The 25,605-nt window shown below is 43.4% G+C and overlaps 1 protein-coding gene across 2 annotated transcripts in view; it reads left to right on the top strand.

Moving 5' to 3' along the window:
* SMG6 (SMG6 nonsense mediated mRNA decay factor) overlaps nt 1-25,605 on the top strand; it is a 248,327-nt gene that overhangs the window by 15,100 nt on the left and 207,622 nt on the right. For both annotated transcript variants that reach the window (XM_054535167.2, NM_001132236.2), the window contains 2 exon segments: nt 4,955-5,065; nt 5,831-6,043. In XM_054535167.2, coding sequence (XP_054391142.1) covers nt 4,955-5,065; nt 5,831-6,043 — 324 coding nt within the window.

Genomic DNA, 25,605 nt, shown 5'->3' with positions numbered 1-25,605 from the left:
TCAAAGTGCTAGGATACAGGTGTGAGCCACCAGCCCTGCCTATCTTACCCACTTTTTTTTTTTTTTTAAATTGAGAGAAGGTCTCTGTCACCCAGGCTGGAGTGCAGTGGCCTGATCTTGGCTCACTGCAGCCTCTGCCTCCCAGGCTCCAGTGATCCTCCCACCCCAGCCTCCCAAGTAGCTGGGACCACAGGCGCATGCCACTCCACTTGACTAAATTTTTTGTATTTTTGGTAGAGATTTGGTTTCACTATGTTGCTCAGGCTGGTCTTGAACTCCTGACTTCAAGCTAGCCACCTGCCTCAGCCTCCCAAAGTGCTGGGATTACAGTCATGAGCCACCGCTCCCGGGCTGTCTTACTCTTTTTCTTTTTTTTGAGATGGAGTCTTGCTCTTAGGCCCAGGCTGGAGTGCAGTGGCACGATCTTGGCTCACTGTAACCTCCACCTCCCAGATTCAAGTGATTCTCCTTTCTCAGCTTCCTGAGTAGCTGGGACCACAGGCTTATACCACCACGCCTGGCTAATTTTTGTATTTTTAATGGATATGGGGTTTCGCCATGTTGGCCAGGCTGGTCTCGAACTCCAGACCTCAGGTGATCCGCCCACCTTGGCCTCCGAAAGTTCTGGGATTACAGGCGTGAGCCACCGTGCCCAGCCTGTCTTACCAATTTTTAAGTGTAGCTTCAGTAGCATTAAGTACATTCTTATTGTAGTGTAACCAATCTCCAGAATGCTCTTCATTTTACAAAACTGAAACTCCATGTCTATTAAATAACAGCTCCCACTTCTCTCTTCCCACAACCTCTGCAACTACCCTTCTGCTTTCTGTCACTATGAATTTGGCTACTCTAGGTACCTCATATAAGTGGAATTATACAGTATTTGTCCTTTTGTGACTGGCTTATTTCACTTAGCTTAGGTCCTCTAGGTTCATCCATGTTGTAGCATGTGTCAGAATTTCCTCCTTTTGGAGGGTGAATTATATTTCATTGTGTATATATACCACATTTTATATGTACATTCACCCATTGATGGATACTTGGATTGCTTCCATCTGTTGGCTATTGTGAATAATGCCGCAGCGAACATGGGTGTTCAAATAAAATCTCTTCAAGACCCTGCTTCCAATTCTTCTGGGTACATACCCAGAAAACGAATTACTAGATCATATGGTAATTCTGATTTTAGTTTTTTAGAACAACCATATTGTTTTCCATAGCAGCTACACCATTTTACATTCCAACCAACAGCATGCAAGGCTTCTGATTTCTCCACTTTCTTGCCAACACTTGTTATTTTCTGCTTTTCTGATAGTAGCCATCGTAATGGTGGTGAGGTGATATCACATTATGGTTTTAATTTATGTTTCCCTAATGATTAGCATTTTTTCATATGCACATTGGTCATTTGCATATTGTCTTTGGAGAAATGTCTATTCACGTCCTTTGTCCATTTAAGAATTGTTATTTTAGCCGGGCGCGGTGGCTCACGCCTGTAATCCCAGCACTTTGGGAGGCTGAGGCGGGCGGATCACGAGGTCAGGAGATTGAGACACGGTGAAACCCCGTCTCTACTAAAAATACAAAAAATTAGCCAGGCGCAGTGGCAGGCGCCTGTAGTCCCAGCTGCTGGTAAGGCTGAGGCAGGAGGATGGCGTGAACCCACGAGGCGGAGCTTGCAGTGAGCCAAGATCGCACCACTGCACTCCAGCCTGGACGACACAGCGAGACTCCGTCTCAAAAAAAAAAAAAAAAAAAAATTGTTATTTTATCTTTTGTGTTGTCAAGATGTATGAGTTATTTATATATTCTGGATGCTATACCTTTATTAGATATATAATTTGCAAACATTTTCTTCCATCTTGTGGATTGTCTTTTCATTCTGTTGAGAATATCTTTTGATGCACAAGAGTTTTTTAATTTTGTTGAAGTCCAGTTTATCTTTTTTTCTTTTGTTCCTCTCACTTTCGATGTCATAGCTAAGAAACTATTACCAAATCCAAGGTTTAGAAAATTTACCTCTACGTTTTCTTCTTAAGAGTTTTAGACTTTTACCTCTTATATTTAGGTCTCTGATTAATTTTAGGTTAATTTTTATATATAGTATGAGGTAAAGGTCCAACTTCATTCTTTTACATGTGGTTATTACATTCTCTTAGCACCATTTGTTGAAGGGACTGTTCTTTCTTCATTGAATGGTCTTGGTTCTCTTGTCAAAAGTCACTTTATATGTGGGTTTTTTCTGAACTCTCAGTTTTCTTCCATTGATTTATATGTCAATCTTCATGCCAGTACCATAGCTGTGTTAGTTACTGTAGGTTTGTGGTAAGAAAAATTGGGAAATGTGAGTCCCCTAACTTTGTTTTTGTTTTTTGTTTTGTTTTTTTTTTTTGGCCATTTGAGGTCCCTTGTAATTACGTATGGATTTTAGGATCAGCTTTTTCATTTTTGCAAAATCATTGGAATTTTGATAAGGTTGTACTGCATCTGTAGATTGCTTTGGGAAGTATTGCCATCTTCAAAATATTAAGCCTTCTAATTCGTGAACACAGGGTGTCTTTTCATTTACTTCATTGTTTAATTTCTTTTAACCCTGTGTATAATAAGTTTTGCACTTCCTTGGTTAAATGTATTCCTAAGTATGTCATTCTTTTTGATGCTTTTGCAAAAGGAATTGTTTTCTTTTTTTTCTCTCTCTTTCTCTCTATTTTTTTAGACAGGGTCTCGGCCCGATGGGGTGGTTCACACCTGTAATCCCAGCACTTTGGGAGGCTGAGGTGGGCGGATCACTTGAGGTCAGGAGTTCGAGACCAGCCTGGCCAACTTGGTGAAACCCCATCTCTACTAAAAATATAAAAATTAGCCAGGTGTGGCAGCACACACCTGTAGTCCCAGCTACTCAGGAGGCTGAGACGGGAGAATTGCTCAAATCCGGGAGGTGGAGTTTGTAGTGAGCTGAGATCATGCCACTGCACTCCAGCCTGGATGACAGAGCGAGACTTCATCTCAAAAAAGAAAAAAAAAAAAGAAAAGAGGGTCTCACTATGTTGCCAAGGCTGGTCTTGAACTCCTGGCTTCAAGTGAGCCTCCTCCCTCTGCCTCCCAAAGTGCTGGGATTATAGGCCTGAGCCATTGTGCCTAGCCAGAAATTGTTTTCTTAATTTCTTTTTTTCAGATTGCTCATTGCTAGTATATAGAAATGTAACTGAATTTCGTGTGTTGATCTTGTATGTTGCAACTGTGCTGAATTCCCTCAATGGCTTTTTGTCATTTGAATTAAATTTTCTTTTTCACAGACCTGTGACCTAGATTCGCACTTCCTTCAAGTTCTTTTCCTCTATCCCTCTTTTTTCTGTCTGTCTCATCTTAGTTGTCTGTTAGCAACATTTTCCCAACTTTTCTGCCAATTCCAGTCATTCTGTCTCTTCCAATCAGTGAATCTCAGGTATTTATTGAGAACACAACACGTGTACAGTGCTTTGCTAGATGCCAGGAATAATAAAATATTGACTTGCTTTCTTCCCTGAAAAAAAAATGTGTTGAGAAAACAAGTGAGATGTATAGACAGTGATGCAAATTAGACTTGATAAATATGTAATTGATTGTTAGATGCACCATTATCTTCTGTTCCACTAAGAAAAATGCTGCAAATTAAAATAAGACATAACAATAGATACTGATTGTAAGTTGTATCTCTGTTTTGGAAATTTTTTCATATGAAAAAATATTTTATAGAATTAATATAATACAGTCTCAAATCAGGTGAGTGGTGTAGATAGAAATTAGTATGGATTGGAATAATAATAAAAATAGCTACCAATTAACTGTAATGGTGTGCCAAATATTCTGTTAAACTATATGCATTATATAAATTTAATCTTTTTGGGAGCCATATGTTGTAAACATTTCCATTTTGCAAATAAGGAAACCTCTCTAGGTTAACGTGCTGTGTCATACCTAATAAATGCAAGACCCAATTCAGACTCAGACACTGACCTTAGAACCTGCACCTCTAGCCATGCCAGGTGAATATAAGATAGGATTTTTGAAGAATGAGTAGACGCTGGGGAGAGAGAGAAGCTAGCATTTTAAGTGTATTTTGAAACAGTTATGGAAAACATTGAAAATGTACATGAAGTTGGAGAAAAAGTGAGAAAGCCTTTTGGATATTCTTTCTGCCTTTGTTTCAATGTTTTCCTTTTTCCTTCTTTCTGACCCACTTCCTTTTTCTTTACTTCTTCTTTTCCCTATTAATTGCTTATAAATAGACTTGCTGAATTTCTTGAATAATATCCATAAAATGTTCAACTCAGCTACTAATTATTTATTTTAAAAAATTATCAATAACAATGGCAACATCATTAATTAAGTACAGTTAAGTGTGAGACAGTGGACAACACTTTGTAAACCTGAGGATACTCCTCCATTGGGTATTATTACTCCCATTGTAATGTTGAGGATATAGGAACTCAGGAAGATTATTACATAATAATGTAATAATCTTGGAGACGTTTGTCCAAAGTTTCCAAGTCAACTCCTGGATTAGCCAGTATTTGGACCAAGGTCTGTCTGGCTTGTAATTTCATGACTTCATTATAGCATACTGACTCTCTGATAAGAACAGGAAATATAAAGTGAATTGAACATCATGCTTTTTCTAAGAACAAGATGTAATTTCTGTTTATATTTTAAGAGGCTGTTTATTCCTTTCTCTCCTTATGAGTACTTGGTTCTTGGAGCACCTCTGCATGTAAGATATAATACTGTGCAAGAAGAGATCTGTGATGTAATTGCAATGGCTTCTCCCGTGGATAGCATTTCTATTTTGTTGTTGGGATTCCTCTCAGTTTGGGAGACAGGCTAGGAGAGATAGTAGGGTTTCCTGAGTCAGCTGCCTCTTGCTGGAGTTAGGACGAGAATTGGTTGACTGAATGTCTCTGGCCTCTTTCCACAGAGGAGGAAGCTTGACGCTGTCTATTACTATATGCGCAGTTTAGCTGCCAGCAACCCTATCCTGACTGCCAAGGAGAGTCTCATGAGCTTGTTTGAAGAGACCAAGCGGAAGGTGAGTGGGGATGTGTCAGAACCCTTCCTTCCTCGAATAGTGCATTTCCCTGAGTGCTGGTGTGCCCTAGCTCTGCGCACTGGCAGGATCGTAGCCAGTGAGGTTTATCCAAGGTGCAGTTATTGCTCAGTGTCTCTGTGTCCTCAGGGAATGACTCATAGTGTCCTTAAATGGTCCCATCAGACTGTGCTGATGGGTAGTTGGTCAGCCCCTGTGCAGAACAAAACTGTGATCTTCAGGAGAGCTTTCAGGGGCCCTTGGATGTACATGTACATGTTCTACAGCATTCAGTCTACAGAATTAATAACTATAGGAGACAAAGCAGATGACACTCTGCTACTTTGGGACTGTGGTACAGTATTTTTATTGTCAAATAAATACCGATGAGGTGAGACTTTTCTCTTTGTAAGCCGAGTCTCAGGAGAGTCTGAGCTCATGTGTGTTTTTTGTTTTTGAGACGGAGTTTTGCTCTTGTTGCCCAGGCTGGAGTGCAATGATGCAATCTCGGCTCACTGCAACCTCTGCCTCCCGGTTTTAAGTGATTCTCATGCCTCAGCCTCCCGAGTAGCTAGGATTACAGGTGTGTGCCACCATACCCAGCTAATTTTGTATTTTTAGTAGAGACAGGGTTTCACTATGTTGGTCAGGCTGGCCTCAAACTCCTGACCTCAAGTAATCTGCCTGCCTCGGCATCTCTAAGTGCTGGGATTACAGGCGTGAGCCACCACACCAGGCCATGAGCTAATGTGTTTGTATGTTATATAGGCAGAACAGATGGAAAAGAAGCAACATGAGGAATTCGAACTGAGCCCTGACCAATGGCGGAAAGGAAAGAAGTCTACTTTCCGGCATGTTGGAGATGACACCACTCGCCTGGAGATCTGGATTCATCCATCCCATCCACGGTCTTCCCAGGGCACTGAGTCTGGGAAGGATTCTGAGCAAGAGAATGGGCTGGGCAGCCTGAGTCCTAGTGATGTAAGTTCCTGAGAATGATGCAATGAGCCAAACTAGCTCAGTAAGCCTGGGTGCCCTGGTTCATACAGCTGCGAGGCACAGATACTTCCCACTGATTGCGAGGAAGACAAACCACTTGAGGTTCCCTGATGGTCTTTTCCCTTCTCATGTACGCTTCCTTTATCTTTATTATGTACTTCCCTCTCTCACCACTGTGTGTCACTGCAGAATTTAGTAAAAGTAGGATTAGAATTTTTTTTTTTTTTTTTTTTGCTGCTTTTTGTTCAGTGTCATCAACATGATGCTTTAGGATTCTGTGTGGGATTTTGTACTTATCTTTTCCTCTTGGTTGACCTTATATTCCGAGAATGAACTAAAGTAGCGTGGATAGGTTGGTTAGTCTGATTTGTGATGGGCTTTCTATGGGATATCCTCTTATAACTCTTGGGCGGGGACTTTTTCCTTTGAGCCAGGAGAAATGACAGTAGAAAAATCACAGTCTTGTTTAGAAGATTTCTCCTCTTCATTGACTCAGTAAGTAATTATCGACAGTGTGCCAGTCGCTAAACATACAGTGAACAAGATCTCTTGCTGTCTCGGTGCATTCTAGTGGAGGACGCAAGAGACTGAACAGTGTAATTAATTTTGTTTTTGGGGTGCACACCCAGTATATGAGAGCACATAGCCATGGGACCAAAGCAGCCATTGGTCAATTGAAGTATAAAGAACAAGTAGGAGTTAGCTTGAGAAGGAAAGGGAGGTGGTAAAGTGATTCCCAGGCAAAGGAAATAGCATATGCAAACGGCTGAGGCTGGCGGGGGGGGGGGAGAGAGCACGGTAGGTGGAAAACTGCAGTGGCAGGTTCATTGCGCCTTAAGGGTAAAATTCACCCAGTGGGTGGTGTAAGCTGGGGCTAGATGTTGAAGGGTCATACGATAAATTATTTGACCTTTATCCTGAAAATAGTAGGGAGCTATTGGATGCTTTAAATAGGGGAATAACATCTGCTCTTCAGAAATACAACCCTGGCCGCTTTGTAAAATGTTTGGAGAAGAGTAAGACTAGAAATAGGAGACAAAGAGGGTGCTGCGGTAGTTCCAAGTGAGATATGAAAAAGACTTGAACCAAGAAATGGCTTTGGAGGTGGGAAGAAGTGAACAGACACAAGTCATATTATTACAGTAGAATCCAAAAGACTTGGTTGAACGTGGGGAGCTCAGGGAGAAGAAAGAGTCAAGGTCTGGTGTGGTGGCTCCCATCTGTAATCCCAGCACTTTGGGAGGCCAAGGCAGGGGGATCGCTGGAGCCTAGGAATTCAGTACCAGCCTGGTCAACAAAACGAGGCTTCTGTCTCTACAAAAAAATTTTCAAAATTAGCTGGGCATGGTGATGCGGGCCTCTAGTCCTAGCTACTCAGGAGTCTGAGGCAGGAGGATTGCTTGAGTCCAAGAGTTCAAGGCTGTCATGAGCTATGATCCAGCCTAGGTGCCAGAGCAAGACCCTGTCTCAAAAAAGTCAAGAATGAGCCCAAGAGCGTCAAGGCTGCACCACTGCACTGCGGCCTGACTGATGAGTGAGACTCTGCCTTCCAAAAAATAAATGAATACAATCAAAAACAGGGTCGGTCTCTGTTGCTCAGGCCGGAGTGCAGTGACGCGATCGAAATCCTGAATTCCAGTGACCTTCCTGCCTCAGCCTCCTGAGTTGCTGGGAACAGGCACGTGCCACCACACCCAGCCAGTTTCTTGTAGAGATGGAGACTTGCCCTGTTGCCTAGGCTGGTCTCAGACTCCTGGCCTCAAGCAGTCCTCCCGTGGCCTCCCAAAGATCTGGGATTACAGGCATGAGGTGTATCATGTCTGTCCCATTTTATTTCTAATTAGACAAATAATAGATGAATATATTTTTGGTAAAAACTTTAAATTCTTGTAGGTAGACTACAACGTGGTAATTTGTTTTCTAAACTATTGATGAAACTATTTATATATTTTTAGTTTGTACATCACCCTTGGGTAACTATTACCCTTAATTTTCTTTAAATTCAAATCTTTGAGTTTGGGCTTTTCGTTTTAGGCTACCAGCCCTTGAAGAAATCTGCAGTTTCTGGCCTGACGCGGTGGCTCATGCCTGTAATCCCAGCACTTTAGGAGGCTGAGGCGAGCAGATCACTTGAGGTCAGGACTTCGAGACCAGCCTGGCCAACATGGTGAAACCCTGTCTCTACTAAAAATACAAAAAAATTAGGTGGGCGTGGCAGCGCACTTCTGTAATCCCAGCTACTCGGGAGGCTGAGGCAGGAGAGTTGCTTGAACCCGGGAGGCGGAGGTTGCAGTGAGCCGAGATCGTGCCACTGCACTCCAGCCTGGGCAAAGAAGCCAGACTTTGTCTCAAAAAAAAAGAAGAAATCTGCAGTTTCGTAACTTTTCATTTATCTAGCCAGGAAACCACACTGCCATTTTTACCTGCTTTCTCAGGCCCAAGTTAGCTTCCTATATTCTTTTTTTTCTCTCACAGTAGGTCCCAAGAGCTTAGCTTGCTTTCTCTGTTCCTTGGAACACACACATTGATAAGAAGTGAGCATTGAGGATAGAGAAATTAACCAAAAATGATTTTTAACCTCAAAGAGTACTTGGTCATGTGAGGAAGACATAGGTGTGTCATTATAGTTCCGTGTGGTAAGTACTGTGGTAAAGGCAAGCGTGAGAGGCCGCGGGAGCACGCAGTTGGAACACCTAATCCAGTCATGGTTAGGGAAGGCTGGGGCGAGGCCGCGTTTTGCAGCTTAAAGATGACGTAAAGACATTTCTACGTGGAGGCATGAAAATGTGGATGAGGCATGGAGGCTTCAGGAACTGCGAGTAGTTCAGTATGGCTGGAGTCTAGAGTGTGAGAAGTTCTCCTGTGAGCGACTTGAGTCATGCTTGACATGTTCCTTTCCTCTGTCCCCACATCCAATCAGTACCACCTGGTATTAGGAGGTGGCTACTGTTGAATCCACCTCCTAATTGTAACTTGAAGCCATCTACTTCTCTCCTTTCTCCATTGCTGCCATCGTAGTTCAAGCTATCACCATTTCAGTAATCCATATACTATGGAAAGAAGTCCGTAATGGTCTTTTCAGATTTATTCCTGGTCCTCTTCTGGCCTTTCATGTTAGACAGTAACCCAAATGAATGAACTTCCAAATACCCATTTCTGATCGTGCCACTCCCTTCTTGAAAGTGTTTACTTATTTCTGTTTGCTCTTACAATCAGGTCTAAAATCCTCGACATAGTCCACTGGGTCCCTCATGATCTGGCTCCTGCTACTTCAAATCTTACACTTTTCATACTTTTCTTCCTTTGTTACTGTGTTCCAGCCATACTGGCTTCTTCCTTGAAGGATCCAAGCTCTTTTCTGGCTCCTGGCTGTTGTACATCTCTGCCCGCAATGCACTTACCTCTCACTGGTATTTCTGCCTTTATCAGTCACTTTCTTTCTTGCCCTTCAGGTCTCAGCCTAAATGTCACGTTTTCAAGGAAGCATTTCCTGATCCCTGAGACTGGCCATTTCGCCTTTGTAATACCACATTTCTGGTTTAAGTGCTTTTAAGTGTAGTTTTGTGCAGATCTTTCCCTTGCTAGATTGAAGGCTCTGTGAGAGTAGAGTCATATCTAGTGTGTTCACTTCTTTGTCCCCAGTGCCTGCATATGGAAGGTTCTAAATAAATCTTATTTGATACACGAATGAGGGGAAAAGCAGCGAGGGATGAGGCTAGAGAAGGTAGCAGGGGCCAGGTCCTTCATAAATATTTTGAAGTTTGGCTGTCAGGTATTGAGGGCTTTTAATTTTTTTGGAGTTGTGTTGGTCATGTTTAAAAATTGATATATAATAATTGTACATATTTATGGGCTACATGTGATATTTTTATACATGCATAGAATGTGTAATGATCAAATCAGGGTATTTAGAATATCCATCACGTCAAACATTAGTCATTTAGGTACTAAGGATTTTAAGCAGAGGGATGATATAATTGGATTTCTATAATCACTCTTTCCAATACTTCCAGTACTGGAACAAATTTATTTTGTTTTAAAAGGAACTTTTCAAGTTGCATAACTAATAACAATTCGTTGTCTCAAAATTAAACAGAAATGTATATATAGTTTAGGCTGGGTGCGGTGGCTCATGCCTGTAATGCCAGCACTTTGGGAGGCCGAAGCGGGCCAATCACCTGAGGTCAGGAGTTCGAGACCAGCCTGGCCAACATGGTGAAACCCCATCTGTACTAAAAATACAAAAAAATTACCCAGGCCTAGTGGTGTCTGCCTGTAATCCCAGCTACTTGGGAGGCTGAGGCAAGAGAATCGCTTGAACCCGGGAGGCGGAGGTTGCAGTGAGCCAAGATCGCACCATTGCACTCCAGCCTGGGAGACAGAGGGAGACTGTCTCAAAAAAAAAAAAAAGTATATATAGTTTAAAGTGGCAGTCACTTGTATTCTTTCCTTCAGAGACATCACTGTTAACTGATTGATGTCCTTCCAGACCTTTTTCTAAGCATTTATAAGTGTATACGTGTATGCACATACCTGTAAAAACATGAAATGCGTTATAAAATTTTTTTTGAGAGACAGGATCTCCCTCTGTTTCCCAGGCTGGGGTGCGGTGGCATGGTCACGGCCCACTGGAGCCTCTATTTCCTGGGCTCAAGTGATCCTCCTGCCTTAGTCTTCTGAGTAGCTGGGACTGCAAGCATGCGCCACCATGCCTGGCTAATTTTTAAAAAATGTTTTGTAGAGATGAGATTTCCTTACGTTGCTCAGGCTGGTCTCAAACTTTTAGGCTCAAGCAATCCTCCCACCTTTGCCTCACAAAATGTTTGGATTATAGGTGTGAGCCACCAAGCCTGGCTGAAATACATTTTTTAACAAAAAGGGGGATAGTACTATGTATAACAGTCTGCAACTTACTTTTTAAAATTATTATTTGGACATAAATTATTCCTGCTATAATGCAATATATACATTCCTAAAAATTACTGTGCTGTGCAAAATCATGCAATAAAAACCACACAGGGCTTGCGCAGAAAATGCAGTTAGCAGTACAACCCTCAAGAAACTTCCTCAGTGACATAGTGAAAAAGATAGGAGCCTGATTTAAAACTGTTGTACAATTTTATACATGTGAAATGGTTAAGAAATACTTAAATACGGCTGGGCGTGGTGGCTTATGCCTGTAATCCCAGCCCTTTAGGAGGCCAAGGCGGGCGGATCACGAGGTTAGGAGATCGAGACCATCCTAGCTAACACGGTGAAACCTCGTCTCTACTAAAAATACAGAAAGTTAGCTGGGCATGGTGGCAGGCACCTGTAGTCCCAGCTACTCGGGAGGCTGAGGCAGGAGGATGGCGTGAACCTGGGAGGTGGAGCTTGCAGTGAGCTGAGATCGCGCCACTGCACTCCAGCCTGGGCGACAGCGAGACTCTGTCTCAAAAAAAAATGAAAAATAAATAAATAAATAAATGTGTAAATACTACATTAAACATAGCACTTTACCTTGAAAAAGACATAAAGTAGGCCGGGCGCAGTGGCTCATGCCTGTAATCCCAACACTTTGGGAGGCTGAGGCAGGCGGATCACTTGAGGTTGGGAGTTCCAGACCAACCTGACTAACATGGAGAAACCCCATCTCTACTAAAAATAAAAAATTAGCCAGGCGTGGTGGCGCATGCCTGTAATCCCAGCTACTCAAGAGGCTGAGGCAGGAGAATCGCTTGAACCTGGGAGGTGGATGTTGCGGTGAGCCAAGATTGTGCCATTGCACTCCAGCCTGGACAAGAGGGAAACTCCGTCTCAAAAAACAAAAAGACATACAGTTGGCATGTGGAAGTGGACTTGGGAAGGGTTATGGCTTGTGAGTTATTGTGAAGTGGTAGAAGGAGGTTTACTTAAGATTTGATGGACAGAGGCCAGGTGCAGTGGTTTACGCCTGTAATCCCAGCACGTTGGGAGACCGAGGTGGGTGGATCACCTGAGGTTGGAAGTTCGAGACAAGCCTGACCAACATAGTGAAACCCTGTCTCTACTAAAAACACAAAAAATAAGCTGGGTGTGATGACGTATGCCTGTAATCCCAGCTACTCTGGAGGCCGAGGCGGGAGAATCACTTGAATCTGGAAAATGGAAGTTGTAGTGAGCCAAGATTGCACCATTGCACTCCAGCCTGGGCAACAAGAGCAAAACTCAAAAACGAAAACAAAAAAACATTTGCTGGACAGTTGTAACAGCAGATGTGGATAGGCCTGGATCCTAACATGATCATGTGGTGAACTGGGGTAGCTGTAGATGTTTGGGGTGTGTGCATGTGTATGTTTTGTGTATTCCTGTGCAGCTTGATTCAACTGGATGCAGTTCTCTGTGTTACCTGGTGTTTCTTGTAAACAAAATCACACATAAGCAAAGGCAGAGTTTGTGTTATGCCCAAATTGTTCATTTATGTATTTATGGCAATGAAACAAATTCTCATTTTCAAAATGAACATTGTACCAGAACTGGGTGATTAGCCTTAATTGGAATTGTTCCTTTGACAACTCCTAGAGAATTTCTAGCACAGACTGCTTAAATTTAGATACATGAGTAAACAGAAAGTTTGGCTTCAGGTGGTTGTCAGTAACAGTGGTAACATCCCAACTAGTCTGTTCTCTGCCAAGCATTTGCTTTGGATCTTTCTCTCTCTGAATGGTTGCAGGAGGTTAGCTTGTGGGTTGTTGGTTTTTAGTCTTGAGATGTGGTTTGGGTTGAACATCCAGCCTGGGGAGGGATTGCCAGCCTCAACTGCAAGTAGCATCCTATTGAGATTCACATTTCAACTCTTCCACCTGCCAGCCAGGCCCCTCCAAATCTGTGTTGCCAGGGTTCTGGGCATTTGTTATTTAGTGGCTATATCTTCTGCTGTTCTTCATCTCCCTTTAGAAACGGGGTACTGCTTGTCAAATGGGTTGTTGCTGACAGTCAGGGAGTTAATTACGGATATTAAATTACAGCATCAGAAATCATTTTCACACTGAAAAGCAAGGGTCTCTGATAGAACTGCTGAGGATTTTTTAGATCTGATTGTTTTATTATCAGCATCTTGAATAGAATGTAATACATGTCTGTCTTCTGGGGAAGAAAGCATATAGGATTGGGAGTGGTTGATAGATGATAGACTGATAGACTTTTTTTCATTTTGTTTTGTTTTGTGACAGAGTCTCGCTCTGTCTCCCAGGCTGGAGTGCGGTGGCATGATCTCAGCTCACTGCAGCCGCCACCTCCTGAGTTCAAGTGATCTTCCAGCCTCAGCCTCCTGAGTGACTGGGATTACAGGCACGCACCACCATGCCCAGCTGATTTTTGTATTTTTAGTAGAGATGGGGTTTCACCATGTTGGCCAGGCTGGTATTGAACTCCTGACTTCAAGTGATCCACCCACCTTGGCCTGCCAAAGTGCTGGGATTACAGGCGTCAGCCACCACGCCCGGCTCGTATGCTTTATATATGTAGGAAGGAGCACAACCCTTAAAACACTTCCTCAGTGACATAATTAAAAAGATAGGAACCTACATAATTAGGTTTCTACCTTTTTTATGCTCGTGCCTATTTTTTTTTTTTTTTTTGCCCATGCTTTTTTATGCCTATTCCATCCATTATGCTTAGCTAAATATGTGGAGACAAGGTCTTGCTATGTTGCCTGGGATGGTCTCAAACTCCTAGGCTCAAGCAGTCCTCCCACCTCAGCCTTCCAAAGTGTTAGGAATACAGGTCTGAGCCACTGCATGTGGCCAATAGGTGCTTGTCTCTGAAACTTGAGTGAGTCCTCCTGCCCTGGAATGATTTGGTTGACCATTGCCAGCATTTTCTCCAACCCACTGTGACTGTTTCTGCAACATGCTTGGTGCTGATTGTAGCAAATAATGTCTTTAGACAAGAGAAATGCCATTGTATATTTGGCCAAGCTCTTGTCAAACCTTCCTTCTCCTTGGCCTCTTTGAATGTTTTGTGGTTCAGTCTGGACTTTACCATAGAAGCTCCTAATCTCTGTTATCCAAATAGAATGTAATACGTGTCTGTCTGTTTTCCTTTTTCTCTATCTTATTTCACCCAACAAATGATTTTGTTTGCCTTGGTCTCTCCTTTTGCTCTTCTTCATGTCATGATCTGTTTTATTTCTTTGCGTAATGTCTTTTTTCAGGACTTATTCAGGTCTGGAGAATTTAATGCAGTTGCCCCTGAGTTTTTGGAGTAGAAGACCGTGTTCTGGGCTCAGTGCTTAAGCAGACTAAAGTTTACCTGTTCTGTTGTGCCAGTTTTGTGCTAGGATTGTAAAGATGAATACACTATTGTTACTTTCTCTGATTGTGTAGTCTAGTGTATATGTCAGCAAACTTTTTCTATGAAAGGCCAGATAGTAAATTACTTTATAGGCCATGTGTTCTCTGTTGCCACCACTCACCTTTACTGTTGTACCACCAAAGTAGCCATGGACAATATGTAAATGAATGAGCATGACTGTATTCCATTAAAACTTTATTTACAAAGACAGGTGGCGGATTGAATTTGGCCTGTGGGCCTAGTTTGCCAACTTCTGTTCTAGTGGAAGAAATGGTTACATAAATAGAATACAGTATACAGCTGATTCTTGTTATTTGTGGTGGTTATGTTCTATAAATTCAACAAATTCACCACAAACACTGAATTAGTGAATACTGGATCGTTGCTCCTAAGGGAAATACAGAATTATATTCCTTCAAGCCTCTGGTCACAACATTTTAATCAACTGATCAATATATAACCTTGCTTTTTTGGGTTTTTTTTTTTGAGACAGAGTCTCACTCTTGCCCAGGGTGGAATGCAGTGGCGCGATCTCTGCTCACTGCAACCTCCGCCTCCCGGGCTCAAGCGATTCTTGTGCCTTAGCCTCCTCAGTGGCTGGGATTATAGGCGTGCGCCTGGCTAATATTTATTTATTTATTTATTTATTTATTTTTGAGACAAAGTCTCACACTGTTGCCCGGGCTGGAGTGCAATGGCGCGATCTCTGCTCGCTGCAACTTCCGCCTCCCTGGTTCAAACGATTCTCCTGCCTCAGCCTCCCGTGTAGCTGGGACTACAGGCACCCGCCACCATGCCTGGCTAATTTGTGTGTTTTGGCCAGGCTGGCCTCAAACTCCTGACCTCATGATCCACCCGCCTTGGCCTCCCAAAGTGCTGGGATTACAGGCATGAGCCACCGACCTCACCCACGCCTGGCTAATTTTTATATTTTTAGTAGAGCCAGGGTGTCTCTGTGTTGTCCAGGCAGGTCGTGAACTCCTGACCTCAAGTGATCCGCCCACCTCAGCCTCCCAAATTGCTGGGATTACAGGCGTGAGCCACCATGCCCGACCAGTTATATAACCTTGTTTTATGTGGGTTTCTGTTTAAAGACACCTTATTTAATACATATTATTGATTCATTAACAAAGAGCTCACTGCCTAACAGCACTGTAACTCATAGCTGAATGAGGCTTATCTAATACACATTTTCCCTGTAAAACACATCACAGCCTTCTTGCACTTAGGGAGTCACACACTTCGGCACACTCCCCAAGCACAGTGGCATGGGGGCCACGTGAGACAACAAAATCACCAACAAAAATCTCAGAAATGTGATGCTAAATACACCATGAAAAGGACACTTTTTTTTTTTTTTTGAGACAGAGTTTCGCTCTGTCCCCCAGGCTGGAGTGCAGTGGCGTGAACTCAACTCCTCCGCCTCCCGGGTTCACGCCATTCTCCTGCCTCAGCCTCCCGAGTAGCTGGGACTACAGGAGCCCACCACCACACCCGGCTAATTTTTAGTATTTTTAGTAGAGATGGGGTTTCACTGTGTTAGCCAGGATGGTCTCGATTTCTTGACCTCGTGATCCACCCGCCTCGGCCTCCCAAAGTGCTGGGATTACAGGTGTGAGCCACCGCGCCCGGCCAAGGACGCTTCTAAGTATGACCTGAAATACGAAGACAGAGAGTTGCTTTTTCTGACCTTAGTTAGCTAGGAACATGCACGTCAGGTGAGTCAAATTTTGTGGTGCTCTGTGCATGCCTAGGAATGACTGTGAAAGCATCATGAGTAGTGATTTTGGGGTTACAAGTAAGTTTTAGCGAGTAAGTGAATTCACAATGCAAAATCCATGAATAATGAGGATTGATTGTATTGTGGTGAGTGCCAGGAGGGAGGTATGTATTGGGTAATGTGGAAGCACAGAGAGAGGCTCTTCATCCAGCCCTGGCAGAGGCGTGGGTTGGGATGAGGAGAGAGGAAAGTGAATTCAGAAGGCTTCCTGGAAAGTTAACTGGGCAGAGTGGGAAGAGAGTGTTCCAAATAGAAGTAATAGCATGAGCAAAGACAGAGAAGATGTGAAACAGCAGAGGGCTCACAGGGCACCTAAATCTGTGGTAATTTGGAGGCCAATGTGAGAAAGTTGGAGGGTAGAGAGGAGGCTGAGCCTTCTGCCAGAGCCACATTCTAGTTTGGTGCCATGGTGTGCACTTGGGAGGTAGTCAGGGGGCTGATCTCCCATAAGATACCTTAGGATTCTGGAAATAATAATTTGTTTCTGGAATTTCTCATTGTTTACTTGTCATGTCTGCATTGTTAATTGAGCAAAAGCAGCACTATTCCATCCATTAAATTTGGTAGGGTGGAGGTTGACTGAATCTTTTACCCCACAGTTTGCTGACTTAAAAAGTTGAAGGGCTATTCTTTTAGACAATGCACTTAGGCATTTTGAACTCAAACATACTAGTGTCTCTCTGTGTCTTGGTAGTTGGAGGAAATTGCCAGTGGTTTGGGTTAAGTAGGGCAAAGCCTTTTTTCTTTTCTTCTTAATTAAAAAAAATTTACAGCTTTTTATTTTTATTTTTTTTGGGACGGAGTCTTTCTCTGTTGCCTAGGCTGGAGTGCAATGGTATGATCTCGGCTCACTGCAATCTCTGCCTCCTGGGATCAAGCGATTCTCCCGCCTCAGCCTCCTGAGTAGCTGGGACTACAGGCACCCGCCATCATGCCCAGCTAATTTTTGTAGTTTTTAGGAGAGACGGGGTTTCACCATGTTGGCCAGGCTGGTCTTGAACTCCTGACCTCAGGTGATCCACCCACCTCGGCCTCCCAAAGCGCTGGGATTACAGGCGTGAGCCACCACGCCTGGCTGTTTTTTAAAATGTATAGGCTGGTCTCAAACTCCTGGACTTGGCTGGGCATGGTGGCTCACACCTGTAATCCCAGCACTTTGGGAGTCTGAGGCAGGCAGGTTATTTGGGATCAGGAGTCCAAGACCAGCCTGGCCAACATGGCGAAACCCCGTCTCTACTAAAAATACAAAAATTAGCCAGGCATAGTGGCGCATGCCTGTAATTCCAGCTACTCGGGATGCTGGGAGGAGGAGGTTGTAGTGAGCCAAGATTGCACCACTGCACTCCAGCCTGGGTTGCGGAGTGAGACTGTCTCAAAACAAAAAACAAAAAAAAACCCAAAAAAACAGAAGAACAATTTCCTGGACTCAAGCAGTCCTCCTGCTTCAACCTTCTAAAGTGCTGGGATACAGGTGTGAGCTACTACGCCTGGCCTTATTTTTCTGTTTTATCAAAGTAACACAATTAAAGTTACACCTGTAGGCCTTTCCTCCTGTGTAGAGAGAAACTTCTCAAGCCACATGAATAGAGAAGAGTGAGTTCAAGAAATGTTAGGCATCTGATAGACCAATTATTGTTTTGAAAGATTGAGTCTGAAAATGCCCATTTTGTAAGGAAGCATCTTGAACTAGTGACACCTTGGGGCGTGAGGCATTAATTTGACACCCCCTGGGCCTGGAAAGTTGATGACCTTGTTTCAAAGGCTGAGGTGTAGTTGGAAAAGTGCCTAGGCTGTAATGCTGGAGTTGGTTTCTAAGTTAGTGGGAATAGAGGTTGAAAGAGATCACACAGAGGAGTGATTGCCTTTTAAAGTATTTTAATTGAAGAATTTTTTTTTTTTTCCTTGAGACATGGTTCCTCTCTGTTGTGCAGGCTGGAGTGCAGCAGCATGATCATAGCTCACTGAAGGCTCCATCTCCCAGGCTCAAGTGGTCTTCCTGCCTCAGCCTCCCGAGTAGCTGGGACTACAGGCATGTGCCACCATGCCTGGCCAATGTTTTTTATTTTTAGTAGAGAAAGGGTCTTGCCGTGTTGCTCAGAGTGGCCTCAAACTGAGCTCAAGTGATCCTCCCACCTCAGCCTCCCAAAGTGCTAGGATTACAAGCATGAGCCACTACACCTGGACTCTAAAGAACTATTTTCAATAGGTCATATATTATGTAGGTGTATATGTGATTATCTTTCTTCTCTTGCATTATCAGTGGCATATTATACACACTGTTATATTCACCTTTTTTTTTTTTTCCCTATTACCACTGGACTTCGGAGATCCTTCTCTGAGTAATTGCCCTCAAATCCATTGTATCTCTCTAGAGGCTGGCTGACAGCCTTCATAATTTTGTCTAGTATTTGTATGTCAGAGCCAGGATAGTGCAGAGGTTTGGAAAGTCCTGAGTTCAAGTGCTAGTTTTTTTGTTTTTTTCATTTTGAGACAGAGTCTCACTCTGTCGCCCAGGCTGGAGTATAGGGGCACCATCATAGCTCACTGCAGTCTCAAACTCCTGGGCTCAAGCCATCCTCTTTCCTCGACCTCCCAAAGCACTGGGATTACAGGCGTGAGCCACCACGCCTGGCCTGAAGTCCTACTTTTGTCAGATATTAGCTGCGAGACTTTGGGCATGTTCTGTAACCTGGCTGATCTTTAGTTTTCTATCTGTAAGATGATAACAATGATAACCTTGTTTCCCTAGGGCTGGAACTCATAGTTTCTGCTTGGAATTTTGCATGCTGCCTCTACCCAAATCTCTTGTGATTTTCTTAGAGGCTGTATTATAAGTTGAGAATGACAGTTTTCTTTCTGAATTGGAATATGTGGCTACACAAAGTTGGATAGTATATTTTCTTTTTGCATTTAATCAGTAGACCAGCAAAGTGAAAGTTGGTTAGCAAGGGAGCATAGCTTCCCTGTGGAAAACCCAGGCCAGGTTTTCCTGTAGCACAGAACTTTCACCACATGCTCAACTTGTTGTATTTGCTTGAGGGCTTTTTTTTTTTTTTTTTAAATGTATAGTTTTTTTGTTTTGAAAGTGTGTCATGTAGGTGGCATTTTCTTTTCTGTCTTTTTTTTTTTCTTTTTTCTTTTTTTTGGGACAGAGTCTCATGCTGTCACCCTGGGCTGGAGTGCAGTGGCACGATCTTGGCTCATTGCAACCTTCGCCTCCCAGGTTCAAGTGATTCTCATGCCTCAGCCTGCCAAGTAGCTGGGATTACAGGCACCTACCACTACACCCGGCTAACTTTTTTTTTTTTTGAGATAGAGTCTGGCTCTGTTGCCCAGGCTGGAGTGCAGTGCCACGATCTCGGCTCACTGCAAGCTCCGCCTCCCGGGTTTACACCATTCTCCTGCCTCAGCCTCTCAGGTAGCTGGGACTATGAGTAGCTGGGACTACAGGCACCTGCCAACATGCCTGGCTAATTTTTTGTATTTTTAGTGGAGACAGGGTTTCACCATGTTAGCCAGGATGGTCTCGATCTCCTTACCTCGTGATCTGCCCGCCTTGGCCTCCCAAAGTGCTGGGATTACAGGCGTGAGCCACTGTGCCCGGTCTTTTTTTTTTTTTTTTTGAGATGAAGTCTAACTCTGTCGCCCAGGCTGGAGTGCAGTGGCGTGATCTCGGCTCACTGTGAGGTCTGTCTCCCGGATTCACGCCATTCTCCTGCCTCAGCCTCTCGAGTAGCTGGGACTACAGGTGCCCGCCACCATGCCCGGCTAATTTTTTTGTATTTTTATTAGAGACGGGGTTTCACTGTGTTAGCCAGGATGGTCTCGATCTCCTGACCTCGTGATCCGCCCACCTCGGCCTCCCGAAGTGCTGGGATTACAGGCGTGAGCCACCGCTCCTGGCCTAATTTTTGTATTTTTTTAAGTAGCAATGGGGTTTCACCATGTTGGCCAGGCTGGTTTCAAACTCCTGACCTCTAGTGATCTGCCCACTTCGGCCTCCCAAAGTGTTGGGATTACAGGCGTGAGTCACTGCTCCCCACCCAGTATTTTCTTTAGACTCATCGCTTGTCTTTTCAGTGCCCCTTGCATAGTTTGTGCATCTGAGCTGCTGCTACTGTGAAAGCTGCCATGTGTGAGTGGTACACATCTAATTCCTCCACCGTCCCCGCAAAACAATTATAGATCAGAGCATGGTTTTATAAGGTTTCCTTAGGCAAGGTGACTTGCTTTCTGTTGGAATGAGTTCTAATTCCTAGAGTTGTATCATGAGGCTTTAGGTTTGTAGTCTGAGAGCCAGTACCCATTATGAAGCTTAGAAAAAGCTTTTAGACCGGGCACAGTAGCACATGCCTATAATCCCAGCATTTTGGGAGGCTGAGGTGGGAAATTGCATGAACCCAGGAGTTGGAGACCAGCCTAGGCAACATAATGAGATGTCATCTCTAATAATAATAAAAATATTTCACTTAAAAAATACATAAATAAGGCTGGGTGCGGTGGCTCACGCCTGTAATCCCAGCACTTTGGGAGGCCGAGGCAGGCGGATCACAAGGTCAGGAGATCGAGACCACCCTGGCTAACACGGTGAAACCCTGTCTCTACTAAAAATACAAAAAATTAGCCGGGCGTGGTGGCGGGCGCCTGTAGTCCCAGCCACTCGGGAGGTTGAGGTAGGAGAATGGTTTGAACCCGTGAGGCGGAGCTTACAGTGAGCCGAGATCACGCCACTGCACTCCAGCCTGGGCAACAGAGCGAGACTCTGTCTCAAAAAAAAAAATAATAAAAATAATAAAAAATACATAAATAAGTAAATACATTAAAAAAGAAAGCTTTTGGCCTGGTTTTCTCTGGATAGCACAAGCATTGATTTAATCTATAATGATAAAGAATAGTTGAGTTTCTGCACTAGTAGGTAAGTGCTTTATCTGTGATAACCCAGTTATTTCATTGTCTCATAATTATCATGACAGAGAAAGCCAGCTTAATTTTTGGCCTCATGGATATAAAGACTCCATATCTTGCTGCGAACAGTGACTTACGCCTGTATAATCCCAGCACTTTGGGAGGCTGAGGCAGGAGGATTGCTTGAATCCAGCAGTTCATGACTAGCCTCGACAACATAGGGATACCCTGTCTCTACTAAAAAAAAAAAAAATTAGCCAGGTGTGGTGGGTGGTCCTAGTTACTCGGGAGCCTGAGGTGGGAGAGTACTCTGGTGTGGAAGGTTGAGGCCGCAGTGAAGGTTGCTCCACTTCACTCCAGCCTGGGTTACAGAGTGAGACCCTGCCTCAAAAGAAAAAGATTCCGTATCTGTAAGGTGGGCATCAGAAAATGTTTTAGGGTTTTTGTGAGTTGACTTCATGTCTTTAATTAGTCCTATGCTTTTGTAAAGTAGTTTGCAGTATGTACCTCAGGCTGTACTCTTCACTCTGGAAGCTCTTTGGAAAGTGTGTGAACTGCAGTTTGGCAGCATGTGATGACAGCAATTCATTAGAGCCTCTTTCTGCGGGAAGAAGCAGATTGGTTTTCTTTTTCTTAGGCCATAAGGAACAGCTTAGTGAGATTACCCTCAAAGAAGGTCAGAACCAGAACCTGGTTTTTCAGTTGTTGATAATGTGAGGTGTGTTGCAAGGAGCAGCCCCTAGTAGGCAAGGATTGGGGCTGCTTTGTCCAGATCACTGCTGGACTGTAAGGCTAATGTCTTTGTGGTTGGTAGTGAGTGCAAGTTTCTCAAAGTACATCAGCCCTACCTATAAACCCTTAATGCCCCAGATGACCTCGGTCACCAAACCACTTCAGGGCTTTATTTTTATCCTATCCGTTTTGTTTCAATATGTGAGGTTGGTTTCTTTCCTCTAACAGAGCAGAGTTCTCTGGGGGAAGAAACAGAGTGCCAGGGTGCTGTTGAGGCTGGTTAAACACCAAAACCACACTCTTCATCTTTCTGGGGTTGAGACGTGACATAAGCCATGCTGCAAACGCCAGCTTCCACACTGAAGAAACCTCTCTCAGTAGTCACTTTGTTTATTTTTTGTGTATTGTGTTTTTAGGCAAATATAGAGGAGTAAATGGTGTACCTTCCTATTCTGCTGTAGACAGAAATCTAATTCTAACAATGGGCACTTGCTTAAAATCTACCATTTCCCAGCTTAAGGTTTTTCATCCTCCCCGAGAGTGTTGATGAGAACTCTCAAAACTCACCAGGTCTCAGGAAGCCGGATTACCAGCATATCCTGTTGCGTGCGTGTGTATATTCTGTGTTACCCACAGGCCACTTTCCACCCCACGTGACCTTTAGTTACCATCCGGAAAGTCAGGACCCAGATACCCGTCAGAATTTCCAGGCCTTGGTTTGGTTAAGACATTTTAGAAGATGTTAACAGCAATAATTGTAAAAAGACTTTGAGTGGCACGCATGGTGAACAGAAAGTACTAGATCCTGAAGAGGGGGGAAAGGCATTTCTGTGCTCTTCCGGGTAAAGTGTTTGAAAATGAACATTCAGAAGAAAACCTAAAGCACCTGAAATGCACAGGGGAAGAGAATGAGAGGTGATTAGAAGCCCAACACATGCACCAATTCTTAGGTGGTAAGACTAAGTTCTGAAGCTCATATTTCATTCTTTAAGATTGTCATATGCATTACTGGTGTTGTTTATAGCACACTCCATCACATTTTATTTTAACCAGCATCTCTAAATTAATATAAAAAGACTAATGATTCAGATAATACCCTAGAACAGGGATGGGCAAAATATTGCCAGTGGCCTATGAGCTAAGAATAGTTTTTACATTCTTACATCAGGAGTTGTTTAAAAAGAGCAACACGAGACGGACACGTATGTGGTTCACAAAGCCTAAACTATTTTCTGTGACCATTTACAGAAAAAATTTACCACTGCTCTAAAAGCTGGGAGAGGTGAATGCAGTTAATGATAAGGTTCTTCTGTTAGGAAATTGATTGTTAATGAGAATGTTATCGCCTTTTGAGCAGACAGTTTTTTTTTTTTTTTTGGAGAGGCAGTCTTGCTCTGTTGTCCAGGCTGGAGTGCAGTGGCACAATCTCAGCTCACTGCAACCTCTGCCTCCTGGGTTCAAGCGATTCTCCTGCCTCAGCCTCCCCAGTAGCTGGGACTACAGGCTCCTGTCACCACCCCTTGCTAATTTTTTTATTTTTAGAAGAGATGGTGTTTCACCATGTTGGCCAGTCTGGTCTCGAACTCCTGACCTCAGGTGGTCAGCCTCCCAAAGTGCTGGGATTACAGACTTGAGCCACTGCGCCCGGCCGACAGTTCTTCGTTATGCAGGTCTGACCTTGCAGGATGTTTAGCATTCCTGGCTCTGCTCATTAGATGCTAGTAATGGCCCACACATACTTCCAAACATTTCCTGGGATGGGTGGTAATATTCTGGTTGAGAACCATTACTTTTGAAGCTTGACAAGGTCAAAAACACTTTGTTAACGGTTTACTCCTTCATTTCCTCTCAGAGAACCTGACTTGAGATTTGGATCTTGATGGCCCAGGGATTAACAGTAGTGAGAGAGAATTTGAGTAGCTAGTGGAATAGGGAGAGTTTTCAGTAGGGTAGAATACAAGATTTTAAGGAAAAAATTTTTTTTTTTTTTTTTTTTTGAGACGGGGTTTCGCTCTGTCACACAGGCTGGAATGCAGTGGCATGATCTCGGCTCACTGCAACCTTCGCCTCCTGGGCTCAAGCAATCCTCCCATCCCAGCCTCCTGAGTAGCTGGGACTATAGGCACACGCCACCATGCCCAGCTAATTTTTGTATTTTCAGTAGAGATGGGGTTTCACCATGTCGGTCAGGCTGGTCTCAAATTCCTGGGCTCAAGCGATCCGCCCACCTCAGCCTCCCAAAGTGCTGAGATTATAGCTGTGAGTCACTGTGTCCAGCCTAGGAAGTCATTTAATGTTGCGTTTGTTGCTTGACACCTATTTTAAGAGTTGAGATTGATTTGTGATTTATGAAAGGTTTGTTTTGATGTTGCTGGTGTTGTGAAAAGCACATTCCTCTCTATGTGAGAGATGGAGTAGCCATCTTTGGCCTTAATATCCAGATGATTTTGAGGTCTGTGGGAATCTGTATGATGTACTTGAGGGACTTGTTCAAAGCCAATGTAAAGATGTAGTTTTGGCATCTCATGAATAACCTGATATCCCGACTTAAGCCAGAACTCTGGCATTAGAGAATTTTCCAGCTTGGGAGAGTTGACTGAGAAAAGTCCTCCTTTGGCTCCTTACCAAGTTAGACAAGGGAGCAATCAGCTGCTGAGTTCCAGCCAACTGGAATGTACATGAGGGGGTACTATAAATCTTCCCTTAGGATCCAGCTTGTGGTCTGTGAAGAGCCTTCCAAATAAGAATGAGACCTGTACATTGGATCCTTGTTCATTCCGCAGCTGCTATAGGAAGGAGTAGTGAGGTGATGTTACTGTGGAGCAGCTCACTTTATATAGTAACACACTGCCTGTTATGTGGGGTAAGAAGACTGCACTACCCTTTATGTTTTTCCCGTGTTGCCTTTCTCACCAACTTCCTATATTGGTTTTTGTTTCTGACTGTTCTCTTGGGGAGCTGTATCCATAGTTTGATCATTTTGTAAAATCCCTCTTTGCTCTTAAAGGTGCCAGAATTTCATCTCTCTACCCTCTTTTCACCATCTTAGATCTGATGTATTTGAGCTAAGATAGAGTATATGAAATCGTTGTTTTCTTGGCTCATGATCCTTCCCCAGTCTGCGGACTGTTTGTTTGACTCCAGGGGGAAACTCCAGGTTTTTCCCCTCTTGGAAGCCTTTCACTTTACTCATAAATATTTAGTATTGAAGTGAACTGCGCTCTTTTTTTCTCCCTAGTATGAGTGTATAGACTCTCTAGACCAGAAAGAATTTAAAATACTATCTATACCCTCCGTCTTTGTGATGTTTTAGTTCCTATAAAATGTATTAACCACACATTTTTATTTTTAAGAGCTTAAGTGGTTTTTTGAGTTGTCTTCCATCTTCTGATCCAAAATTTATTGAGCATTTATTATAGAAATCACTAGGCACCTCTCCTACTACTGTTTTTTCCATGTCGTTCATGCCTAGAACCATCGGAGAGTTATGTAACTAGGTAACATTGGTTACTAGTAGTACTGCTTTTACTGATTTGTACTTAAGTGTGTCATCAGCCTGTATGAAGATACATAAAAAAGAGACCTAGAGAACGATTGCTGTTTGTGTTGCGTGGTGTCTTTGTGGAAGCCTGTGGAAGAAATTTCTGCTCTTAGTAGAAAATGGGTTTCTTCAACCTCATGCACATTTGTAAGATTGTTATAATAGCAAATTTGTGAATTTTTAACCCAGAATGATTCTCTATTTTAATTGTTCCAGAGGTTGTAGCCAAACTTCCTTTAGTAAGTGTAAAGGGCGTGCATCTTGGGTCGTGAC

Source organism: Pongo abelii, chromosome 19 (genome assembly GCF_028885655.2).
Source record: "Pongo abelii isolate AG06213 chromosome 19, NHGRI_mPonAbe1-v2.0_pri, whole genome shotgun sequence".
NCBI lineage: Eukaryota > Metazoa > Chordata > Mammalia > Primates > Hominidae > Pongo > Pongo abelii.
This window is presented reverse-complemented; position numbering and strand designations above follow the sequence as displayed.